A 25,154-nucleotide genomic window follows, 5' to 3' on the forward strand; every position below is an offset into this window, starting at 1 on the left:
TGTCAATGATTTAAAACCTTTTAATGCCCTGAGGAGGGCCGGTTCGCACGTAATATAGACACATTAAGAACATTAACAACATGGTTCTTCATGAATATATAATGACTTTTAATGCCGCGCCTGTTCATAATTTCCTCTTCTAATTTTAGATAAGCGGTTTGCTTGAGAGGCACATTTTTTTCTCTCAAGGATTCCGGCAATGTAAAATATTGTAGAAACGTATTTTAATGTATAATGACTAGTTCAGTGATGTTAAATGTAATGATTATAAAAAAACAAAAAACAACACAATTCCAAATTACACATGTTTATTTAACTTAAACTGTGAGATCATTTTTAGTTCCACATTTGTGCTACAGAGAGTTTCACACATCTGAAGTCAACTCGAGAGTCTGTGACATCAATGATTATGTAGATTTACTGTAAGTCGTGCTGTGTGAGAGGGTGGATCTAATAAAATCTCCAGCTGTGACTCCGAGGGTGCCTCGAAAAATGGCGGCAGCGCAACATAAATAGAAAAGCATAAGAAGCCAAGAGTCGTCATCACTTTGTCGAAGCTTTGTTAGGTCTACATTCTCTCGATTTGCATACAGATTGTTTACCCTGAACTGTATTCAAAAATACATCATACGAATTGTCGGATGTAAAGCCGTGGTAGCATTCCCACTGAAAGACTGCAACTAAATATCTCCCTAAATAAAGAGGAGTTTTATATATTTGTTTTACTCCAGGTTTTGTAGGCCAGACTCTAGATTAGACTTATGTAGAGTGGATGAGAGTGTTCAATTTAAAGACTCCTATAAATACAAATAACTTTTTTCACACTTTCGTATCAATTCAAGTGGCTAATCGTTCATGTATTTCTTGTTCTGTACCAAATAATACTCAAATACTGAATCTTTTTTCAGTAAAATGGTATCAAACGTCTGATGACTCATCCTGCACTCGAGGGCGTTTCCTCATTCTATATACAGATGCACCCGCAGCTCCAAAGTATCCTCGGTATATTGGTTCCGGCAACTGGCAGGGTGGTGTTATGCTCACACTGTGCACCGTCTGGCACCGGAAAATGTCAATGAAACCTCAAATCAAGTGTTTTTTTTTTTTACTCCCGATAAATACATGCGTAAACAGACGCTTGTTTTAGGAAGCTTTTAATTAACTGAGCTTCATGTCGCTGGGTTCTTGAGAAAGGTTTGAGGGGATATAGTGTAGGTTGAACAAATCAGTGTGAAGTGAATTTGGCACATGACTTTGAGGATTTATGTGGTGCGGTTGGGGGTGGGTGGGGCGGGGGGGTGGGGTGGGGCGGGCGGGGGGGTGGGTGGGGTTGTGTGTGGGGGGGGGGGGGGGGGTTAATTCAGCAAATCCTGAGCTGCATAGATCAATAAATTGAACGCAGCAGCAGATATTTGAATCTCCGTGTTTTTCTCTCAGTGTTGACTTTGCTCCAGCCTTGGCATTTTTTGTGAAATATGTGTTTTTTTATTTGCACTCCTACTATTAGTGTGTATGTGTGCAACTTAGCAGGGCATCAAGCCTTTTTTCCCATTTCCATGAAAAACACCAAAGAATGCAGAGTCAAATTTAATTCTTTCGTTCATTCTTTACTTTTAAATCAGCCCTGTGCAGGTAGGATGAAACACAGGCGAAGTCAATTCGGCTAATAACTTGGCATTGTGACTTAAGATCTTTTAAAAATCGACAAATCCTGAGCGACAGGGAGGATTTTGCACGGATCAATAAATTACCCCATGCAGCAGTCATTTGGCTCTCCATTTCTGGATCTTCTTCTGCTCCACATGACTCCTGGCACTATTTGTGAAATATAGCTGCCCCCCCCCCCCCCCCCCCCCCTTCTTTTTTTGCTGGTCCTAATTGACTGGCATAACATATTCAGCCATGTTCCCCGGGGCTTACCGCTCCATCGCACACAGTGTTTAAAAACCTCAAATCACTATGAAGAACCGATGCAAAGCTGCAGAATTATATCTGGGTGTTTCTGGGATCTCTTCCCTACAATCATCTTAACGGGCTCCCTCGAGTTGTAAGCGCACTTGGAATAAGTATGAAAGAGCTGGAATTTTTAATTAACAATTTTGGAATTTTCATAAATCCATATTTTGGTGAGTGTGTTTTCCATATAAAAGTACGTGTGTTTGTGCTTGTTACCTGATAAGCGTATTCAATGGTGGTGTTCACTGGGAAGTGCTACCAAACGGCAGCTTTCTTATATCAATAGAATAATTGTTTGATGACTCAACTGCTTTTTTTCAATTGCATTTCATTCACTCAGAATAATCACATGAGCGTCCCGGGTGCAGTTTTAGGATATTACAGCAGCTTACCACACGGAGGGACATTTCTTTCATAACGTTGGACGTTTTAAAAGGCACTCATTCGTAGACATACATTTGCCATTTATTTCATTTGTATCATTTTGCAATAAGATATTTCACTCATACAAAGAATAAAAAATGTTTTAAACTCTTTTTTTGACTTGAACACCCTGATTTATTGTGATTTGTCTCGCAATATCTAGGAGTTCTTCAACATTACTCTGGGGAAAAGAAATATTATGAAGAAAAATGAAAAATGGGGGCGAATGAAAAAAGTGGAAAAAGAAAAAAGATCAAAAAGAATTAATCTATTCTTAAAAAAAAGAGAAGGTAGACTTGCACATGCCAAATCTCTTTTCCCTCATTTTCTATCATTTATTTTATTTATCTGAGTAAAAAAAAGATTAAAGTTCCTAACAGCTGTGCATCCCTTTTGCAGGAGAATTGAGCACGTGATTTTTAATTCTCCTGTACTAATTCATTGAAGGAAAACACATAGAATCAGACCAGAATGGCTGCAATTCTCTCCTGCATATCTGTGTAATAACCATTGCTTCGGATCAAAAATAGCAACACAAGGACAGAAAAGAACGATTAAATAAATGTGGGTTTCGAAGGAGCAGCATGACAGTCATGAGGATTCATTATAGGTTCATATACTGTAACAGTAGTAGCTGTTCTCGTGTATGCCATGTACAGTATTCTGTGTGTATGTGTGTATTCACTAAAGGGATTATATAGTACTCAAAACGATGGAACAGGTCTTAATGCTTACAGTTACCTTCGGTTTTGTCCCTCTCTCTTCCTCTCTCCCTTCCGCTCTCTCTCTCTCTCTCTCTCTCTCTCTCACACCGTCATCCACAACAAACGCACATCGGTTTATCCTCGACAATCAGGAGTGTTTCACCAACACAGAGCCACACTTGGCCATATTTACATATCCATCCACAGCGGATTAGCTGTTTTCAATAGCACAAGTCTGAGGCAATCCTTCACAGGGCGCACGATTCATGACAGGCTTTGCACAGAATAGGAACCATGAATTATGCAGAACATACACAAACATCAAGAGTATTCCTGGGTCAACAGAGATTAGATGTCAAAAAGCCACGGGCTTGGGGATGTGGAGAACAATAAGCTTCAAAAAGTTCAAAAAGTGCCCAAGCATGTTTGCGCCGCAGAGTTTGCTCCTTCTCCTGCAGCTTTCCTCAATATCTTCCCAGCATAAGTCGGCACACTGTACATTGAGCTCCACCTGTTCGGAAAAAGTATACCCCGTGTTGACAACTTTACCAAACTGTGCCAAGCAGTCCACCGTATAATGATTTATATACAGATTTGCTGGGAATGTCCCAGTGTCTTCATGGCCAATTTTCCACAAAGAGCCACAAAGTGAATTCTTTCTGATGAGGAAGACACAAATACACATAGAGGAGGTCGGTCTACTCCAGCAGGAAATTCCTCCAGAAATCCTCCACCAGTTGTTTCTATCCCTCACGGTTGCAAAAACTGTGACAGATGCCCGGAGATGGGAATGAGAGGAATGTTATAAAAAACCAAAAAGCTCCATGTGAACCCCGCAATGTGGGAAAAAGTGAATTATGACATTCACCTTGACACTTTTGGTCTTACAGAAGCAACAAAAAATCAGCAGGCTCGGCAAAAAACAAACCTTACTTGCATAATGAAAACAAACTAGATAGCTCTCAGCCTTTTGGGATCAATGAGGATTTTAGGAGCTTTCTCTGTATTTGTGCACGCGCAGGTTTTTGTTTATGCCGGCAACACAAAATCAATGAGTATTACCACAAGTCTTCATCTCCCAGGGACTGAGTAACAAGCCCTGGTATTCAGCATGACAAGTAAGCTGAAGCTGATGAGAGGAGGGAGAGAAATCCTGGTCTGAGCATGTCAGCGAGGTGCTGAATCTGCAGGGTTTGCACAAAATAGTCTCTTTTCCCAGCCCGAGAAGGATTTGGGGGAAAGATTTAGAGACTAGCTACACTTAAGGATTTTTCCTCCGAGTGTGATATTCTTTCTAATTTTCCTCTGCATTCCAATGCTATCTGAGGCCATATGCTATGAGCTAAATTTGAACATGCACTTTGATTTGAATTATCATCTACTTGGAGGATGGTTGCACTTTTCTTTTTGTTTCCAGTTGCAAAAAGGAGATCTCCCCCCCAAAAATATAGTCATGTTCTCTTGCTTTAAAGTTCAGAGCAGATTTCACGACTGGCAGATGACTTGGCCAGAATGAGTGCAGAGAAAGAGGAAGTGAAGTACCTGCCCAAACCTCATAAATCATCCATTTTGAAGTGGAGAACCTTTCCCGGGAGACTCTGCGAACAGGTCCCTCCTCCAAAGTAGCCTCCGGTACAAACCATTAAGAATTTATTTGATTATCACTAAGTAGTTGCACAACAGCAAACGCCAATTAGAGAATATTATGTTAAATCCTGCAAAGCATTCATTTTCTAGGCACACACACACACACACACACACACACACACACACACACACACACACACACACACACACACTGAACCGCTCTGAGTGCGGACATGGAGTGTGTACGCATGGCTTGAGCCAGGAGAAGTAAATTGGATTGTGTAAGCATTTTGGATGTCCATTATCTGTGCCCATCTGTGGGGGTGAATATCTTGAGATGTCTCATCCAAAACAATCGCATTATCCTGACCCAAAGATAACACACACATGCACATGCACACGCAGACACGCACATGCACAGACTGTGAGAAGCCATGTTTGATATCACTTGCTGCAGATATTTCCCAGTCCTTAAATGATTTTCCTCTCTGACCTTCATCAGGCCAAGTCAGGCACGGGTGACCTTCAATGATTTTTCGAGTTTATTTTAACAAGGAGATGAAAAAGAAGCAGCACGGTGTAGTGGATGCCTGGCTTTTCAACACGAAAAAGAATTTTCTGATTTTGAATCTGACAGTGTGAAAACAGTAATCAGCTGTCTCGTAAGGTCATTTTGCTAAATTAATTTCATGTGGCCCAACTAACCAAAGATCGGATCACCAAGTTGGAATGATGATCGAACACTTTTAGATAATCTTTGGCCATTCAAGTACACAAATGAATCTATATTAAATATTAAACCGACTGAGGATGGCAGTGAAATTGTTTATACAACCATCTCTTAAGTAATCCTTATCCCAAATGTGTCAAAAGTAGCTGTGGCGAAATAAAGTATCCAGGAATGAGCACTGACTGATGGGAGCTGTAGGGTGCGTAAGGTGGCATTAAATGTACAGTTTCAGCTGCATCGCAAAGAAATTAAATGCTACAACATGAGATGTGTGTTGTGCTTGCCGACTGCTGAGTAAGGTGAAAGGAGTTAGACCTGAAGGTTCCGTGTGCTTTGGCTCTGGAGAGGAACGTGAAATCTTCTGGAAACTGAACACGTGATTTGATGAGTGACATCACACGTATTCAAATGAGGATTTAGTGTGTTTCAGACCCCATTTACTTGACAATGATATGGTGATTGGTTGGCGATAATAAATATATCAGAACGTTACAGCAAAATAATAGGAATTTAGAAGAAAAGAAAATGCAATATGTGAGATTATCGGCTACAAAGTTAAAATTTGACAAAAAACACAGGAAATATTTCCTTTAAATTGCAGCTCAGGAAATATCTCTGAGCTGTCTGTCCACTGACGGCTGAGCTGGTTTGCCTCACAAAAAATACCAGCGTTTGGATTATGCAATGTACATTGATCTATTAGTGATCTTCAGTAAATACTTGATTTTCCATATTCATGATGGCAAATGCACTGAATGGTATGTTATGTGTTGTTTTGCCCGTTTGCTTCCATCTTCATTGCATTTTTTTGAGTAAATCAGCATCTACACATCAGATTTGCATGCAATTTTGTCCATGTGTAGCTCGAGCACATCAGGATCGTCGAGCATGTGGTTCCACTTTCTAAGGGTTTTTCCAACAGTAACATGCATCCCCATACCTGGGAATGACGCCCCAGAAGCGAAGAAAGTCGTTCATCTCTCCCACTGGCTTCTTTCCTTTTTTTTTTGTAAATTGTGTCGCTCCAACGTTTGAATCCGAAATCAAACCCTATATAGTGTCATCGGGGGTTTAGTCAATCCCAATCAAGGTAGGCCCTCACTTTGACCCGCCCACAATTACGCAGCTCTGCTCTGGCACATGGCACCACGAGAGGAAGTACTTCCTCCTCTTCCCAAGATGGGCATGTGTGGGCGGAGCCAGTCCAGCTCACACAGACACAGCAGATTCTGAATGCAGCTCCTATGCTCTAATAGTCAAACAAATGAAAATCAAGGAAAAGCTGGATTTGGGCCAATAAACTTTGAATACAACATTTTTGGACCAACGAGACCATGTGAACGTGTTGAAACGCTGGATGGTATGAACCCTTTTAAGCTCTTGGTACCGGATATCACAGCACACCTTCAGAGGTGTTTCAGAGCCCTCCACTTCAAAGCTGTTTTGGCAGCAAAAGAGGAACCAATATTAGGCAGTTGGTCATGTTGTTTCTAATTAAACAAAATTACTCTTTAAAGGTTCTTTATCTGGAAACCAGACTGCCATGTGTATACAAACACATCTCCATCATGCTGCTTTTCTTTGATTCCCATTTGCTCGTCCTCTTTAATTTACTTTTTTCCTAAAGGACACTGGCTGCCGGCCAGTTATTCCCTTCGCCATCTGGATGTACTTAAACTGAACACGGGGACACCAACAGGACCGTCACATGCACACATATATGTGCACATATTCACTCAGCAGCAGGCACACAGGAACATAATGGCTCTTTATTTTTGACCGTCTCTGGAGATCTTAATCTAAAACAGTCCCAAAAGCCTTGAAAGAGTTGGTATTATTTCTCTAATTAGTCCAACGTGAGGCTTGTTAAAATGCCATATTCTAGTAGAGCATGACTGATGACCACCGAGCATTGCTTTTAGCCATGCGCTCTATTTTCTTTTACTTCCCTAATGAATGTGATTATTAATTACCTGAGAAGCTCCGGGGCAGTCGCAACAACCTGTTCTGTTCGCTGCTGAAAGTGACAAGCTCCAGCAGTTCATCCATCACAACACGCTGCTCAGCGAGAGAAACAGAACAGCTTCAGCTGGCTGTCAGTTAGTTTCACCGCTGCTTTTCTTCACGGTCCCACAATGGATTGCGCGCCACAAAGTGAAACCGAACTACAAAAAAAACAAAAAATCCTTCAAAACTTTGATACCCCCACCAAAGAAAGCAATCAAAGAAGCCTATCTAGAAAACTATTTTTGTGGGCGACGCCCCCAGATTGAGGAAAGAGTGTTCGTGCTTTGTTTCTCCCACTGGTGAACTTTCCTATTTAGACCTGTCAACAGTCTTGTTGTGCTCGGCGGTTTGTGGTCAGATGCCGTTTCCTAAATAGAAACCATCTATCAGGGGCTAAGTGGTGGCTGAGAGATGTCATTGTGGTCATGAGTGGGTGACGGGCGGCAAAGCAAGGAAGTGGTGAAAAGCCTGGAAAAACAGTCCAGAGGGTTGTATTTATCCTTGTGTCAGAACGAAGATGGTTGGAACGAGTCCAGGGCACTTGTGCATAAACAGTCGATCTGTATCTGAAAAGAGTGAGGAGGAGACCTCACGCTCAAACAAGAAATTCGTTGTTGAAATATTTCTGCACGTGAACCTTGAAAATGACCCTCCAAGGAAACCACAGATTACAGTGGAAACCTTTAATTCTCAAGCATCGTATCTGAAGATCGATGGCGTTATTTTTCAACCTTGTTGCGACTGTAGGTCTAAAAATAGAAACGTCATTGTTTCTCATGTTGAAAGTATTGACTGCCTGCAACATTATTAATTGAGATCCTTGAATCTCAGTGAAAAAAGCTTAAAGATTTTCCTTTGAGTGTGATGAATGTGAACCTGTTTACATTACCAAATAAAATCATCATAATATTTTTCGGAATATTCCAATTTGCACAGACTTCAGCAAAGTCGTAGTTTCACAATATTATTGGATTTTTTTCAGCGCACATCCACACATACTGACCCAAAATACAAGCTGACTGCACTCTTTTCAAAAGATTTCAAAACTGCTCGTCGACTCTCTGCTGCTGCATGCGACGGTTTTTGTATTTTAATCTTCTGTTCCCTTTGTCTACCATTTGTACGGTTAACAGTTGCCAGATGTGAAAGAACCAAATAAATCAGATATATTTGTACACATGAACCGAGTCATTGGAAAAGTGGGGAGAAGTCTAGATGTGTTGATCTGATTTCTTATAATCAGATAAACTATCCCATGAGTATCGTGTATCACAATATGCTGCTTACTTGGTATGTTCATAATCTGATAACTCCAGAAATCTGAGACTCATCATCATATTGTCACCATGAGAGTATCATCATACTGACATGAGAGCTTTGCTTACTGCTGCTCCCCTCAGAGGACAATGGCCTCCTGAAGTGGTCAACCTTTGTAAAAGCATTCTGCCCATCTTCACACATACTTTTTCTCCTTAAAAAGGGACAGGACATGTGGAGAATTGAGCTTATTAAACATCTGTGGGTGGAATTATTTTCTCAAAAGTAGAAATAAACCGCACATTACACCTGGGGAATGAAAATGAAAGCCTTTTCTGTCTACTTACATCTAACATAACAGCATTAATATGAGGTCAGGAAGGTGTAAAACGCGCGGACGGCCCACACATATCAATTGGTGTTTATTTTATTTTTGAATATCAGAGCTTCTGGTCCTTTTGTGAGCAATCGTGCACACAGTGGGCACACTGGGTGAGAGTCTTCCTCCAACTTCAGCACAGATATTCCCCTGTCTGCATCGCTGCTGCCAGCAGCTAAAAAAACGAGGGCTCGAGGCTTGGAGGGGAGTGGTGGTGGTGGTGGTGGGGTGGGGGGGTATCAGGTTCCTTCCTTCGTACTCTGGTGATACCAAACCTGACCATGACAGCCCCTCCCACATCCTGCCCTGACAATGGGCAAAACCAGGGAGAACCCCCTCTCCTCCGCTGGTTTAATTGGAAGACAATGATTGCATTCTCCTCACCCTCTCCTGGCCTCTGTTCGGGGGACAGAGGAGTCACACACAACCTAATTGCTACCTACAATGGAACAGGCTTTGACAAGCACAGGACCAATCCACAAAGGCTGTATTAACCTCTGTGCATGCTATCACAAAAGGCCCAAGTTACAGAGCTACAATGCTCTCTCTCTTTCTCTCCGTGGAGGAACTGTTGTTTCATTCATTCAGCTGGGAGAGACACTCAGGTGGACTGTGATAGATCTACCTGGGAAAGGTCCTTATCTAATGACAGCGTGGACGTGCAACTGGTGGTGCAGTGCGTGTGGTCCGATTGTTAGAGGGCAACGGTTGATTCAAAGACAAAATAAGACAGAGATATGTGTGTTCTGTCATTCTCAGACAGCTGCGGTTGAAAGACGAAGCAGAACAGTCCCCTTTAAGTCTGAGCCAGACAGGTATTCCCTTTACAGCTCTCTGAAATGACTGGATATTAAAAAATATATCAGGGTCATTAGCAGGATTTTATGTCACACAGAGAGCTGTTGTCTCCTTTGTCAGGATAAATTGCTCCTTAAGTTAAATACGAGGCTCCTGTATGCTCATTTAAGATAATCAACCTGGGGAAATTAGAGTAATTTCAACAGCTATGCCTACTCACAGCACAATGAAAACCCACATCATAAGGCAATACCCAGCTGGCTCTTTTTGAGCCATAAAAATAAATGCCCATTTGGGATGTCTAGAACTTACCTCCTGGAGGGAAATGAATTTTCAACATTCCAGACAAATGTGGCAGCGACATTCCTTGCGTGGAGCTCAGGAATTTCCCAGTCCAGTATTTTAGTCTATAATGACTAGGTTGCTGAACTACATAACCATGCGAAAGCTGTGACAGAGTTCGGGTCAGAAGCCACAACAAGCATGCACAGTTGCAAAAATATGATGTGCTTAGATGTGGTGTAATGCAGAAGCGAACACATGCAGCGGCCCAGCCTACAGACATAGACACAAACAAACATGTGGCGATCGCACATTTTAAAGTTCCCCCATCCAAACCTGTTGATTTTAGGTGTATAGTTTTTGCCTGTCTGTAAAAATTATAATTTTTTTTAGTCTAGTGGACTCGCTTCAGGATGAATGATGAGCTTGAGATGCATATTTCCCATGATCCAACATGTCAAAACTCCAGATTCCCTCCATGCATCATTTCAATCATGAGCTTTTGAGCACCCAAGACATGTACAAGTAAATTTTTAAAAGCAAATGCATTGAAATTCTAGAATATAATTGAGCATTTGCACCAGTTGTAAATGCATATTAACTTTCTATAAAATAAACAATCTTTTTCCTAATAATGATGCATTCGCAAAGTTGCTTGCTCAAATCTGGAATTGTGATTGTAGTGCTATACTGAGATAAAAAAAATAAAAAAATAAAAAAATTTAGCATTCAGACAAATGTTGCTCACATCACTCATAGTATCATCTCTCGCAGCTCAGTTGGCCTGTAATCACATTACGATTAGTGTACTTGCTGCTTTGCCACACTACCCTGCATAAGCACTTGTTAAACAGAGGAAGAAAAACGGAGGGAATCTAAAAATACAGAGCAGAGCAGAGTAGCGCTGAACGGAGGAGAGTGACAAGCCGAGGATTAGCACCGCCTCAGCGAATCAAACAAACAAGTCCAAAAAGGAGCGTGGATGGGAGGTGGAGACAGAGGGAAGGACGGACAGCGAGAGGGAAGGAGGTAGGGAAGGACGATGATGAAGAACACCACTTCCTCAGGAGTTGACCTAGTAAAACATTCATGAGAGAAGTCTTTATGTGCGCGCTAGTGGGGAGGATGTGAGGAAAGTTTAAGGCTTGGGAGTCTAAAATAAGACCGTCCTCTGTGTTTCACTGTCTGTGCTGGGAATGTGTGAGACTGTGCCTGTCACCCAAAAAAAAAAAAAAAAAGAAGATATTTGAGGTTTAAGATGACATAAAGGCACATTCAGTGCCAGATGCTACACTGCCGACCTCTCAAATCAAAAATACACACTGAACGGCGCCACCGGAAGAGTGACACATTGAAAGAAAGTGGAGCATAAAGACAATTTACTGCTTTGGAAATCTTCCAGCAAATACAACTGAAACGAGTCAGTTCTACTTTTGACAGATCTGAATGCTACAAAATGAGTGATTGCAGAACATTTACATGTGTCCCTGCACCCAAAATCAAACTTTTAATGATGTGAGATAATTAGATAATAAGCTGAACACACAGGGATGATTGACAATTCATTTAAAGCTTTTTTTTTTTTTTTTCAAAACAAAACTTGAAAGCTTGATTATGACTTAACTAGGCTGGCTCCAAATTCTCAATTTTTATAGTGCCTGTGAGTGCTGATGACGAGGCAAATGTGACAAACCACTGAATGCAGCTGGTTTCATGACTGTTAAGGCACAGCGCTAATTAACCGGCTCATCTCACAGCCTCCAAGAGGTCAACACATTGCAGCGCCCACACACTGATTTTACACACACACACACACACACACACACACACACACACACACACACACACACACACACACACACACACACACACACACACACACACACACACAAACAGCTTTAAACACCTAAAAGTGGAACACATACAAAAAACCACTTGCAAAGTGGCACACACAGTGTGCAGCAGCGGAAAATGAAAACGCACTAAGATGGGAATGGGAAAGATGTGAAAAGAAACGAGAGGTTGAAAAAACAATGACTGGAAACTTACATGGCAGAAAGAGTAGTGACTTTGTAAGAGTGTCACAGCCTAAAGAGAGGGAGGACATAGAAAGTTTTGATGAAACAAATGAAGTAGGAAAAGGAGGAGGAATGCAAAGTAGCGGGGGATGAAAGAGGAGCACGGAGCGGAGGGGAAGAAGAAAGCGGTGGTGTAAGATGAGCAATCCTCTGCCACATTAGAGCAGCTAAAAACCCAAATTAATCTTAAAAACCTACAGAGGAAGTCAGCGGTGCTCAGAGCCTAAAGAAGAGCTGCTGGGACTGGCCCTCTCTGGCTGCAAGTACAAAGCTGCATGAGAAACAGATGTTGTAAATGCTTGACACTGAAACACTGTGTGTGTGTGTGTATGTGTGTGTGTGTGTGTGTGTGTGTGTGTGTGTGTGTGTGTGTGTGTGTGTGTGTGTGTGTGTGTGTGTGTGTGTGTAAGGGGATAAAGACAATAAAATGGAAAGGAGAAAAAAGAAAAACCCACAGCAGATAATGTTTGATAGCAGATGTTTATCTTTGTCTCATGTTACTCTGTGTACGACTCCTTCAGCTTAAAACAAAGAGAAAAATCTCTGAATTCAGATCAAAAAAGAACCAATTCTTGCTATGATTACTGTTGCAATGCAGGGTTATTATTGCAAAAATATTTTTTCTTTAAGTAAACAGTATGTTAACCCTACTTTATGAATGAATGCTTGTATGGGACAATCATGCATTTTGCAAAAAATCACAGTTCTTGTTTTCAAACTTTTACTTTTAAAAATATCCGTGCATGACTGGCAATACGGTGAACTTCATCCAATTTGGATGAAATTCTAAGGGATACTGTGGTGCACCACCATAAACTAGTGAGATCAAAGAGTGAGCCTCAATTGATCATGTCTGACATGAAAAAAAAAAAAAAAAAGCAGCTTGGGAAGTAATTTGCTCTCCTAGATTTATCTCTTTTATCATTACGTAGTGTGAAGTTCTGAGGAGTTTTTAAGAATCGATATTTAAAAAGCTGGTCCTATCCTGAAGTTCACTAAAAATAATGAGGTTTTATACATACGTTTTATCCATCTTAAAGTTGCTATATGAACCAAATGCTTTCCACATGTAACCTTTTGAAATGGATTTCCTAGTGTGGCAACATTACACCCCCCCCCCCCCCCCCCCCATTAAAAAAAAAAAAAAAAAAAAAAAGTAATGACTAACAGCTTGTCAACTCCCACTGTCTGTTGGATTCGTTGGAAAATGTTGTTGTACAACACTGTTTGGAAACCACCATCAAACACAATGCAAACACATTTTCCTTTTCCATATCTTAGAACATTCACAGTATTTTTCACCAAACACATTGCATAAAGTAGGAACAAAAAAAGAAAGCAATTCCCATTTCAAGGTGTAACAAAGGCTGCAGATGTTCTCTCCCATCTTAGATTTGATAAAATATTACAGTGAAGCAAAAATACAAGCTCCCACAAAAAATACAAAAGCTCGACTATTCAGAATGAATGCAATGTGGCCTAGATTCTGACCCGTGTGTTTTGTTGACACCTGTAAATCTTATGCACACACATATAGTCGAAGCCTATACCTTCTCCATCGCTGCGTCTCTGCCCCGTCCACGAACAAGCCACGCCTGCTCTCTTCAGATTGTCACTGATTGCACGAGCCAGGTCAGACAAATTGCTTGGCACCTCTGAATACCGGTCTGTCCCCTGGCAGCCGAGGCAGAGGCAGCAGAGGCTGCTGAAAACCTGAGGACTGCCGAGCACCACGCTGAGCAGAAAGGCCCACGAAGTCACGAACACGTGTAACTAAAGTTCACATAACCCATCGGCGAGTGATGAGATTGATTAAACAACTCAGCTGAAGATATTCATAATATGCTAGACTTGAGGTCAGAATCACTTGCCCAAAAAACCCCCACAAAAAACAAAAAAAACTTCATCACGGACAAGATGACGGGGATGTTAATGCAGAAAGATTTGGCGTTTCATCACATTTTAAAGTCTTTTTGTGCGCTTCAAAGCGTTTTTGACTTGTCACAGTGAAAATCATTAGAGGAGTGTTAAATGGTGAGCGGTTAGGAGTGAATGAGCTCGTTTTCTTTTGTGTGTGCAGGCAGAGTGTGGGCTCGCAGTCATCACCTTCTATGTAATATACCCACAACTCTGAGTGCGCCGCTTCGGCTTGCGGCTTGGCTCATTGCTCGCAGATTTTCCAGTACCAGCTGTGGGTGATGGAGGGTGCATGAACTCCGTAACCCCCACAGACTCCTTCTTTACAGCTTGTGTGTGTGTGTGTGTGTGTGTGTGTGTGTGTGTGTGTGTGTGTGTGTGTGTGTGTGTGTGTGTGTGTGTGTGTGTGTGTGTGTGTGTGTGTGTGTGCTGCAGCTGTGCGAACAGCTGTCTATAGTAACATGCCTCATCTGTGTTTGTGCACACATTCAAGGATGAGCTCAGACAGCACCTCTCAGACGTGTGTCCAACTTATGAGAGTGAGAGGATTTTTTATAGCCCTCGTGGGATCGCTTCAGGGAAAAGTGTTAAAGAAGAGACTACCAAAATGAAAAAAATGGAATGAAACGCTTCATAATATTCCTTTTCCTTTGTGAATTCAAAAGGGAATTCGTGTTTTTATGTAGTGCGTGCCCTTATGTTCAAACTTACAATACTCTACTTGTCTATGCTGTATGTTGTATTTATTTGCTTATGCATGCGTGCAGTCGCATTCATGCCACATGCATTTAAAGTTTACTACACCAGGAGTTACGGGAGTTGCAGTGTATGGAAGTTGCCCTGGAGCTCAATGCCATTTAGCTTCTCGACATATCATCAGCCCTTTAATTCCTTTGGATTTCATCAAGTTTACATTCATGATCATTGCTCCTCGTGTGAAAGCAGGGACAAAGTCTCATCTGTTGATCAGATTTGCTTGTCAGAGGAAGGGCATGTGCTTGTTATCTCAGTCACTTCACAGGATTATCAGCTCTCCAGGTTGAAGAAGATTAAATGGTAGCCTTTGTGTGGAGGACGTTGTTGTCGGCAGTGAGTGAACTCCACTGCATTATACTTCCCATAAAAGCCACCAGCCATCAAAGACACTTTATGAACAGAACCCACTTGCACTTTACTAGAATGCATGTAAATCAGTGGTACAATCATTAATCTTTCATTTTGAGATCAATGACCAGAACAGGAAGGGGTTTACTCCAGAGGACATTAGAGGGCTTCAGTGCCATGGAGAAACGTCAGTCAGAACCCGACTGCAGGGGCACAGTCGCTCTGCTGAATGCCCTGCGATGGACTTGTGGTTATGAAACAGCCTGTAGATGATGAAAACGAAAAAGCCTCCTGGGTGTTGAAGCTACGAGGCTTCACAGCCAACCCTACTGGCTTTACTCGTGCTAAGAGCCCAACCTTGTCAAAACTGATTCGATTCAAGCAGACGAGGACGTATCGAGATTCCCCTGTGGTGATAAAGGATGAGCACGAGTGCCCTATATACAGTGTGTAATAGCACATGTATTTATATGTAATAAACCCTGTGTATTAATTCAACAGCTCTCGGCAAGCCTGGGACTTGTACACAACGAACAGGGGCAATCACTGTCATATTTACTCGTCTCACAATGCATAAACCATTCCCAACCGAGACTACCGACAAAATCAAAGGGAGGGGGTGGAAACAGGATTGTCAAACATCATGTGACGGAGCAATGAATTCTTTCTTTGCATATCGGAAGCTTACACCTTCTCCTCCAAACCCTCAAACCTCCATCTGACAAATCCAATTAGCATGACATGAATATTGTGGCTCTCTGTGCACACCACAAGCAGGATGTTGGCAGTGGATGGGAAAGATGGGCCACCCAAGACATGAGCCAGACAGACATGGCAGCCTGGCACCGAGGATCTCCGTTCGGCTTGTGACCTGGCTCCGGCAGGAATAGTCAGTTCCTCGACAGATTGGCAGAGCTAATTCTCTCCTACCCTCCAGCCTATCACTTCTTCACATCTGTCTTTCGGAATCAGTATCCTCTCTGTTCACAAGCCACTTCTTCTTTCTTCCCAGGCAGTCTTTTTTTTTTTTTTTTTTTTTTTTTACCATTATAGTTGCAGCAATATTTCCAGTTTATATATTTTGTATCGATTTTTGTTGACTAAAGTAACATTTTCCGCAGAATTCATCTACTTTATACTTTATTCTTGCTTTCAACTCGCTCAAGGCATTGAGACACCTGCAGAAGTAGTTTGAAAATGATTCACAGCAACCGCCACTGAGGATATTTGTACATTTCCTTGGCAGTCAAAATAAAATTCTTGAAAGGTAATGGATTCTAAACACTTGGCTGGCTAAAAAAAAATAAAAAAATAAAATATATAAAAAACAAACCGTTGCGACCTCATTCACTTTAACAAATTGCAGTTTGAAAAGTAAATTAGTATCTTCTACTCCACTCTGTACTTCCGTTTTAAACCATCAAACACAATCTTCGAGTTACTTAGGAGGATAAAAGGAAGCTATAAACATTTCCAGAGACCTGAATGGGAGAAAACATTGTGTGGAAGTGTCTGGAAAGCTGTCAGCTCGTGCAATCTCCTGGCCCGTGGCACTGTGGAGATTTGCATTTGGCTCAAAGGAGAACGGAGACATCAAAGTCTCTCTGAAGCACCACTTGCTGCTGCACAATGGGACAGGTGAAGAAAAGGAGTGCAGCACAGGATCAATCTGAACTACTGTACCCACAATGCACCAGCTTTCCTAAAATAGGACACATCCGCACGCTGACAGTAACGGCGAAAGCTCCTGATGTGCTTGAACAAAAGTAGAACAAAGGTGATTCTTCTGCATTATGCCTCTCAGAAAACTCTGGTATTTCTGTATTTCCGCTCTGAGGAACTTTGTATTAAATCTGTAAACAGTTGAGACGGATGATTATGACAGTCAAAGAAAGAAGCTTGAATAAAGTATGACAGGCTAAATAAAGAGCTGCAAGGAGTCTGTAGCATGTAATCCCAAAACTGACATGTAATTACTGTCAAAATAGTTTCTGACGGTAGCCAAGAGAAAGACTGCGACATGCACATCTACCCCAACAAAATTAGCACTTTTCTGTTGTATTTAACTGTTTGTTGGACAGCGTTGTGTATCCAAACCCTGCCATTATGTTTAAATGTTGGCTTTCTTGGCACCTGTAAGGTGAAATTCAGTCTTCTGCAGTGTCATAAAGGTGAACCGGAGGTTTCTCCCTTTCCTACAGCTAATAGCACATCGTCGAAAAGCTGTTTTGTATTTCAGGTGAGCTTCAATTAGACTTTAGTACAACTTGATGAAGACATTTCACAAAAAGATACGACCGCTGTTCCAAAGAGATTCGAATGTGTTTTGCTTCACTATACACATCAACCACTGCACAACTGCAGACGGCACTCGACTTTGTCCTGTCGTCATCACCAGCCTTGAGCATGAGCATGCCTCACAATACCTCCATTTTTCTTTGACCCATCCCGCCATCCCAACTGAGATCCAGCAGTCCCAAATACTCACGCATCCCACGAACGCGTGTCCACATATTGTCCAATTGTCCACTTTGCAGAGTGGCATCCTCTGAATCACAACCTCAGTGATAGCTATTCAGATTTATCCACAGAGACACATTCAAACTTAGGGGAACCTCCGTTGTTGTCAGATATGACTATGTTGATGATGCCTGCAGGGTGTTGTTGTTGACTTAATATGTTGGTGTGTATAAAAGCTATAATAGATGCTCCAATTGCCATAGTGTGGACAATATTCTCTCAGCGTGATTTTGTAAACAATGCCCTATCTTCTATAAGTCAGCACCTCGTTGACCTTAAAATAAAAAAGTCAGTTCAGGACAAAGAAACTGTTATTCAACCAACTCTGGACTGCCATCGATGCATGTAAGTAAAAGGATGAAGTTGGAGGACATACAATCTGTCTTCTTCTCTCCACCAAAACCTAATACTCTCTGTTGGGGCTGTCATGTAGAAAACCATTCAGCATTTCATAGCAATCAAACCAATGCTCCTGAGCAATTACTGCTGATTGCAGCCCAGTTGGCCTGGACACTGTTTATCCATGCTGGCCTGGGAATTCATCGTGCAAAACTCAAGACAGCTAAAAGAGGGGAATATTTCCTCCTCGAGTGCAACGCGCCTTCGCCAGCATATATGCCTCCCGTAAGACATCTTCACAATGGCTCAATGCTCATTTTAATTAACACATAAGCCTGTTGATGTTAATTAAAAAGCAGACAGATGATTCCCCATCAGACAAAAGATCACACGGAGGGCTGAGCTGCCTATATGAACAAACCAAGCAGCACAGAAACTCACCGGAGAGTCTGCGGCCCTTTTGAAACCTGTATTACTATAAATGGGTGTATCAAATATTTGATGAGAGTAATTTCATTATTATAATATTTGTTAAATTTGAGAAATGAGTTTCAACAAGGACTTGCAACAACACTCATAAAGCAATTGCAGAAATACCCAGGCTGTGGATGTACGTGTCTGTGTTTTTGTGTTACTTACTTCATGGGCTTGAACAAAGCCTGTCCATAGTTCTGGAAAGTCATGATCAGCTTCAGCTGGGTGCCTCCTGATTTCATGGCTGGGAGGAAAACAAGTGAGATGTTAGATCACTGTCTAAACAGTGTGAAGCATAAACACACACTCACACACAAACACATGCTTACACTCGCACACATGCACAGCTGTTTAGTTATTTGCCAATTTGGAGAGCGCAATTTTGCATGAATGCATAATGGAGCCATCACATCTGCTGACCATTTTAACCAGACACTGTACAATCAAAGTGCAATTGTGGCAGTTAGAGCTGGGTGTGACTGAGCAGGAGAAGAGACTGGGAGCAAAAACGTGACATGGAAAGCATCTGCTGACAACTACCGGCAGTTCTGCATCTGACGGGAGGGGCGGGCGGGGGGTTGGGTGGGGGTAGGGGGGGGTAGTGAAATGGGCAATTTGCCTGAATGAGGCTGACTGACTGACTTCAGCAGGAGCTTGTGTGCATCGTCTGAGACAGACAGTAAAATCTGTAATTAAGTCACAGAGGGTCTCTCAGTTTTAGCGTATTCAGTCTGCCAACAATGCATTACGAACCGCATGTTATTGGAAATAACTAATCGACATAATGCAGTGTTTACAGTTAATGCTTCACTGCCATGTGTATCCTGTGCAAACCACATCTCTGAATCACAATTCATACAACTAATGAAATACACTGTTTCCTTCTATGTGCTTTCATGCATGACACATTGTAACAAATCTGCGTCAGACCAGATTTTTCCTCTGTAACTCTTCAGGAGTTGCATGCCTTGTCAGTCAGAGCCATCCAGCACACCTCGGACTCTCCACAGGCACTTCCCTTCTCACTCCCACAAACTGACTGTCTGTTGCCGCAGGCAGGAGCCAACACATACAGTATGTGTCTGTCTGACTTCTGCTCATGTCCACAGTGTCTCCCAGGTGATCAACACTCACCGTGAGCTCCCTGGACACAAACAAAGGGACTGTCTGGCCTGTCTAAATGCCTTGTCACAATGGGCAGGCTTTTGTGAGGTTTGCTTGTTTATTACAGCGTATTAACTTGGCCATATTACACAGCGTGGCGCTTCTGCCTAACCTCAATATCACCATAAGCCCATGGAGTGGACCATGTTACCAACTGGATTGCTAGTTGAGTAGCTGACTGGACTCTACTGCCTGTGCAGAGCTGTCTTTTGTCTTTATTGACTCTCTTTCTATTTTCTCAGCGCTCTCACGGTTTCTTCTCTAGTTTTTTTAAATTATTTTCTTTACTCTTGTTTTTATTTGTATATGTCATCCTTGTATTCACGTTCTCTCTGAGAATCTCTGTCTGTCTTGATTCATCTTACTCATTACTGGCAAGTCTCACCACTTAACGTGATTCAATTTCAAAAGCTTCGGATTTTGCATACACTGTTGCACACAGCACTACAACCTCCACAACCTCCCCCCCCCCCCATCTGAGCTTTTTTCTTGATGACAGAAAGCGGGTATTGAGCCAGGTCAAAGCCAAAGAAAACTCTGAGAGCGTTAGGCCTACACATGTGACAGATTTGCTGAGACCAGGTCAAAGGGATAGTGCCCCAGAGTAATCTTTAAACTTGATGCTTTAGGAGATTAGAAATGCCTGACCTATGTTTTAATGCTGTGACCTTGAAGTCAAAAGCCACAACCAAAGCGCCCTGAATTCACCATTCAGCGCTGGTCGACATGATATTTGGTTCCTAATAGAAAACTGCAAAAGGTAATCCCTGGTGAACAAGCCAGGCAGAGCTTGGCTGATTGGTTCTCTTGATTGCGTCTATGCTGACATGCAATCACACATGACTTGCACAACAAACTTAAACAGAGCGCTCTTTACAGCCTCCCATCTGTCTCGGCAACTGTGCAAATGTATATGCTTGTGTAGATCCGCCCATTTATCTCTCTGTTTTTCCAAGAGAGCCCAAATGAATCAATGTCCCTGTTTTTTTCTGCTCCTTCCTGTTCACTGGTCTTTCAGAAAGCTCCAGGCCTCCCACCAGCATCAGATCCCACTCCCATGGCGTGATGATAAATTCATCCTGCGCTCACCTGTGCCATCTCACGGAGCTGTGCGTATGATTTATGAGTTTGGCTGATGACTGAACAAAAAGGCTACAGCCTGCCCTGACTGAGACAGACATAAAGAAAGGGGGAGGAGGGTGGGTGGGTGGGTGGGGGGGGGACTGGGTCACTACTGAGGAGAAACTGCTGAAGAGGAAAACTTTCGAACGCCGCCTCTGTTTTGTCATTTTAGTGAGACAGATAAGTAGCAAGTGTGCGAGCTAATTACAATGCTCAAGTGCTATTATGCATGCTTGAAGGAGACACATGGGCACACACTGCAGCTTTTTCTTCTTTCTGCAGACAGACAGTGTCCGTAAAGGTGTGTCTGGCTACAGAGCGCATATTGTTGTGGTCAGCGTTGTTTAAAAACAGAAATGTGAATGAAAGTTAAAAAAAAAGACAGGAAACCCACAAAAGTGCAGACTGAGATATATGCATGACTTATTGTAAGCTGCCTCTGAGAGATATGGGACTAATAATAATGAGAAGGTGGACAAAGCCAGGAAAGGGAACATAAAGGCAAAATAAATGTAATCCTGAAGCAGATAAAGAGTTTTAGTCATTGCTGCAGTTGTGATTATTAATCATGGTCTAATCCAGCATTTGGAAATGAAAGTTCCTCTATTCAAAGTAAATTTTCCTGACTGAGCAGAAACAGCATGACCCATGAAAAAGAACATCCACATACTCCACCTTTTTTATTCAATGACAGCCATGTTTAATAGCTTTTTAACACCAAGGCACATGCTTTAATTTTCTCAGTTTCGATGTGCAATATTTCTCAAAGCTGCATCTACAATCTAGTGTATTGATGCTCACTGTCAGAGTGGATTTACTCTCCATTGTCATCAGGTTTAAAATCCATGCATTTGTAAAGTACAGACAGCAACAGGCACTTAGTGGAAAAAGGCAACGTTTAGAGATAGAGAAATTGTTCTACTGATCTTTCTATTTTACCAAGTCAGTTTTTTTGAATTTATATATTATCTTTGGTTCTTCATTTTACCTTATATTTTTGGCACAGTGCATGTTTTATGTTTAAAAAAACCCTGCTGGGCAGATAAAACACAAGTATTGCTTGTGGATTAGTGTATGCTTGGGTTTAACAGAGTTGAACTACTTTCAACAGTAACGACCTTCGTATCGTGCCATTATTAATGATTTAAGGAATCTGTGAGCTAAGAAACAACCTGCTGATCGAAACAAATACGCTCCCGTACACACTGACACACTGGAATTATTTGATAACCATGGATTGTGAGGATCAATATTAAGCTCCAGGAGAAGGAGAGAGGACAGCGAGATTCATAAACTTGTGCATATAAGCAGAAATGCAGATAAAGGGCTAGATATTTGTGATTGTGTCCTCTTTCTGACGCACATAAATGCACACAGCTGTACACAGATCATGTGAGTCATGGTCCAACAGATGAGCGAGATACACAGCACAGCAGAGTCTTTATAAGGTGGATACACCGCCATAGTCTTACATATTGCATTTTGTCACAAACAGTATATTTTCCCACGAGATTCAAGTGGGATATTTGGATGTTAACCAATTTTTGTTGTAACTGTACAACATGACATTGATAATAATGTAATAGAAGGCCTGACATTTAAGCCTAAGCAAACACTCCACACACCTTAATGGCCCAGTTGTCCCTGACTGACTCACCCACACTGGTGATCCTCTGCATGACGAGGTCCTTGAGCAGAGCATCCAGCACAAGACTGTGTCTGGAGTACAACTCATAGCGATTTATCCCAAGGTGGAAGCGTAGCCAGTTGGGGTAAGACTCTGCTGTAACTTCAGCGGTGGGAGAGAACTCATCTTCATCTTCATTCCCCTCCTCATTGTGCCTTGTAACACACACACGCACACACACACACACACACACACACACACACACACACACACACACACACACACACACACACACACACACACACACACACACACACACACACACACACACACACACACACACACACACACACACACACACACACACACACACACTAAGAAGAAGGTCTACCAAAAGGCGCTAAGTGTTTTTCAGAGTATTTTTAGTCTAAGAGCAATAGATTCCTCTTTCCTTCTGCATGAAACTCCATTAATAGAGACTATCTGCATCAGCATAATTGATTCAGAAAGAACTGGCACAGAACACTATGCTAACAACAGATGGTTAAAATGCAAGATAATCCAAGAACATAAAAAGAAAAAAAATCTTGTAGGATGAAGTCAGAAGTGTAATGCTGCATGAATAAGAGGGAAGAAGGTGGTTTGGCAGGAAAGAGGAATGGGTGGCTGCATATAGATAGATAGATAGCTAGATAGATAGATAGATAGATAGATGGATAGATGGATAGATGGATAGAAACCCAATTCATATGCAACTCCTCTGAAGAAAAAAAAACATTCAACCTCCTTTCACTCTCTCTGCATCTCTCTTCAATCTAACTTGTGACTTAAGTAACTTATGTGTAATTAATTCTTATCAACTTACCATCCTTGGTTTCCTGTTGCTCTGGGATAAAACCTGATGTCAGTGTTGACGTTAAATAAAGTGTCGTCGTCCGTCAGAGCAGGAAGGTCAACCTTGTACAGAGGATGAGCAAACAGAGACGACAGTCTGGAGGCACCGTGCGCCGCCACCGTGCGCCCCCCGCTCGCGTTCCCGATGAGCGGCTTGTGGTCCTCCGTCTTCCCAGCCGGCGGTCCCATCCGCCGCAGCGGATCCGCTTTGTCCGCGGCGGCGGCCGTGATCTTCTCCAGGGAGTGCGACGTGAGGTTGGAGCTCGGCTCGTTGCTGAAGTCCTGCAGGATCCTCAGCGTGTGCTTGTTAGGCCAGCCCGCCTCCGCGCGCTGCTTCCCCCAACCCTGCGCCTCCGCGCCCGGGTGCTGCGCGCACTGACAGCCGCCGTCCCCGCCGTCCGCTCCCGCCGCCCGCTTCTCCAGCTTCGGTAGCAAGTCTATCATGATGTGCATGGTGCACGCCACCAGAAACACCATGAGTATTAACACTCTGAATTTACGAAACAGTATCATCTTCGTGCTGTTGTGTGTGATTTTTTTTTCTTTTCTTTTCTGGATTGAAGCGCAGCGCACCTTACGGCATCCAACAATGTTGCGCGATGAAAAAGGCAGCGATGTTAGTTTGGAGATTTTCTGTGATCATTACACACATAATGAGCATCGGGCGATGTTGGAAACTCCATTGTAAGATGCCTTTGTGTGTTATTCACGATCGTCCCAGTTCTTCATTCCCAGACAGGTGGACAGAGCTGGACACTTCACTGGCAGCGGCTAAATAAGTGCGTTTCATTCATCGCGTGGTTGAATAGGAATCAGTGTCAGGAGCACGGCGGGCTGGATGAAGCTCTCGGGAGAGATAACAGCATCGATAGCCTTCAAAACCTGCGTCTTTGTATCGATGCCAGCCCGGAGTAAGATGTCAAACGTGTCATAACTGTGCCCATGCAACAAAAAAAAAGAAGAAAAAGTGACAGGTTGAGAGAGGATGATATGGCCGAATCCGGAAACCACAGCCTCCTCAATATTTGGAGTAAATGTTTGATCAAAAACTGAAAAAAAACAACAACAACAAAAAAGATCCAGAAGGATAACAGGTGATCCGCTGCAAGGTGCCTGGATGCTGCGCCTCTTCCTGCTGCTGGAGTCAAACAGAGAAGAGCTGGCTGGCAGGTGCCGGGATCCTGCTTGCGATTTGTCCTCTCAACACCGCCTTGTCTTCCTTCCAAGTGTTCATCCAGGGTGGGTGTGTTAAATATTATGATGGAAGCCCTGTGAGCCCGGCCTCAGTGGCGTCATGAGGAAGAGATTGGCTGCGTCCGCACATACAAGTAGCACTAGTGACATGAAAAGCGAGCTTCAGGGATGAAAAGCTGTGAGCTGTGAAGGGAGGGGGAAAAAAAAAAATCCTTTAAGACTGCAAATCTCCCGTGTGCAGCCAGGGGGCGTTGGCACAACCTGTAACATTGTGCAACTCTCCCCTTCCCCAACCACCCCCTCTTTTTTTTTTTAAGTTCACAATAATCTACTGGTCCTCTAAGCGAGCTCTGGAGGTCCTGAAGGGTCCCCGAGGGCCAGCCAAGGGGTCACGAGCAAAATAGGCAATCGTTGAAATTCACTGTTCTATTCATGAGGTGCATTAGAAATGAGCGTTAACTCGGCTGTGGACAGAGTCCAAATATTACACTGGGACAAAAGTGAGGCTTTCTTGAATGAGGCTCCTTCCAGAGATTATTACTATCTGTGGGTGCAAAAGTGTATTACAGTTTCAAAAAATAGGTCGCTTCAAAGAAGA

The 25,154-nt window shown here is 42.6% G+C and overlaps 1 protein-coding gene across 1 annotated transcript in view; it reads right to left on the minus strand.

The window, feature by feature from the left end:
• Nucleotides 1-24,720, minus strand: part of LOC308124976 (extracellular serine/threonine protein kinase FAM20C-like) — a 39,077-nt gene extending 14,357 nt beyond the window's left edge. The window contains exons 1-3 of the mRNA XM_080488412.1: nucleotides 23,334-24,720; nucleotides 22,499-22,683; nucleotides 18,721-18,799 (exon numbers count right to left, since the gene is read on the minus strand). Coding sequence (XP_080344538.1) covers nucleotides 18,721-18,799; nucleotides 22,499-22,683; nucleotides 23,334-23,875 — 806 coding nt within the window. The 5' untranslated portion in view covers nucleotides 23,876-24,720. The remainder of the gene's footprint in view (nucleotides 1-18,720; nucleotides 18,800-22,498; nucleotides 22,684-23,333) is intronic.
• Nucleotides 24,721-25,154: the final 434 nt, after the last annotated feature.

The sequence above is a fragment of the Lipophrys pholis genome (genome assembly GCF_963383615.2).
Source record: "Lipophrys pholis genome assembly, chromosome: 19".
Taxonomy (NCBI): domain Eukaryota; kingdom Metazoa; phylum Chordata; class Actinopteri; order Blenniiformes; family Blenniidae; genus Lipophrys; species Lipophrys pholis.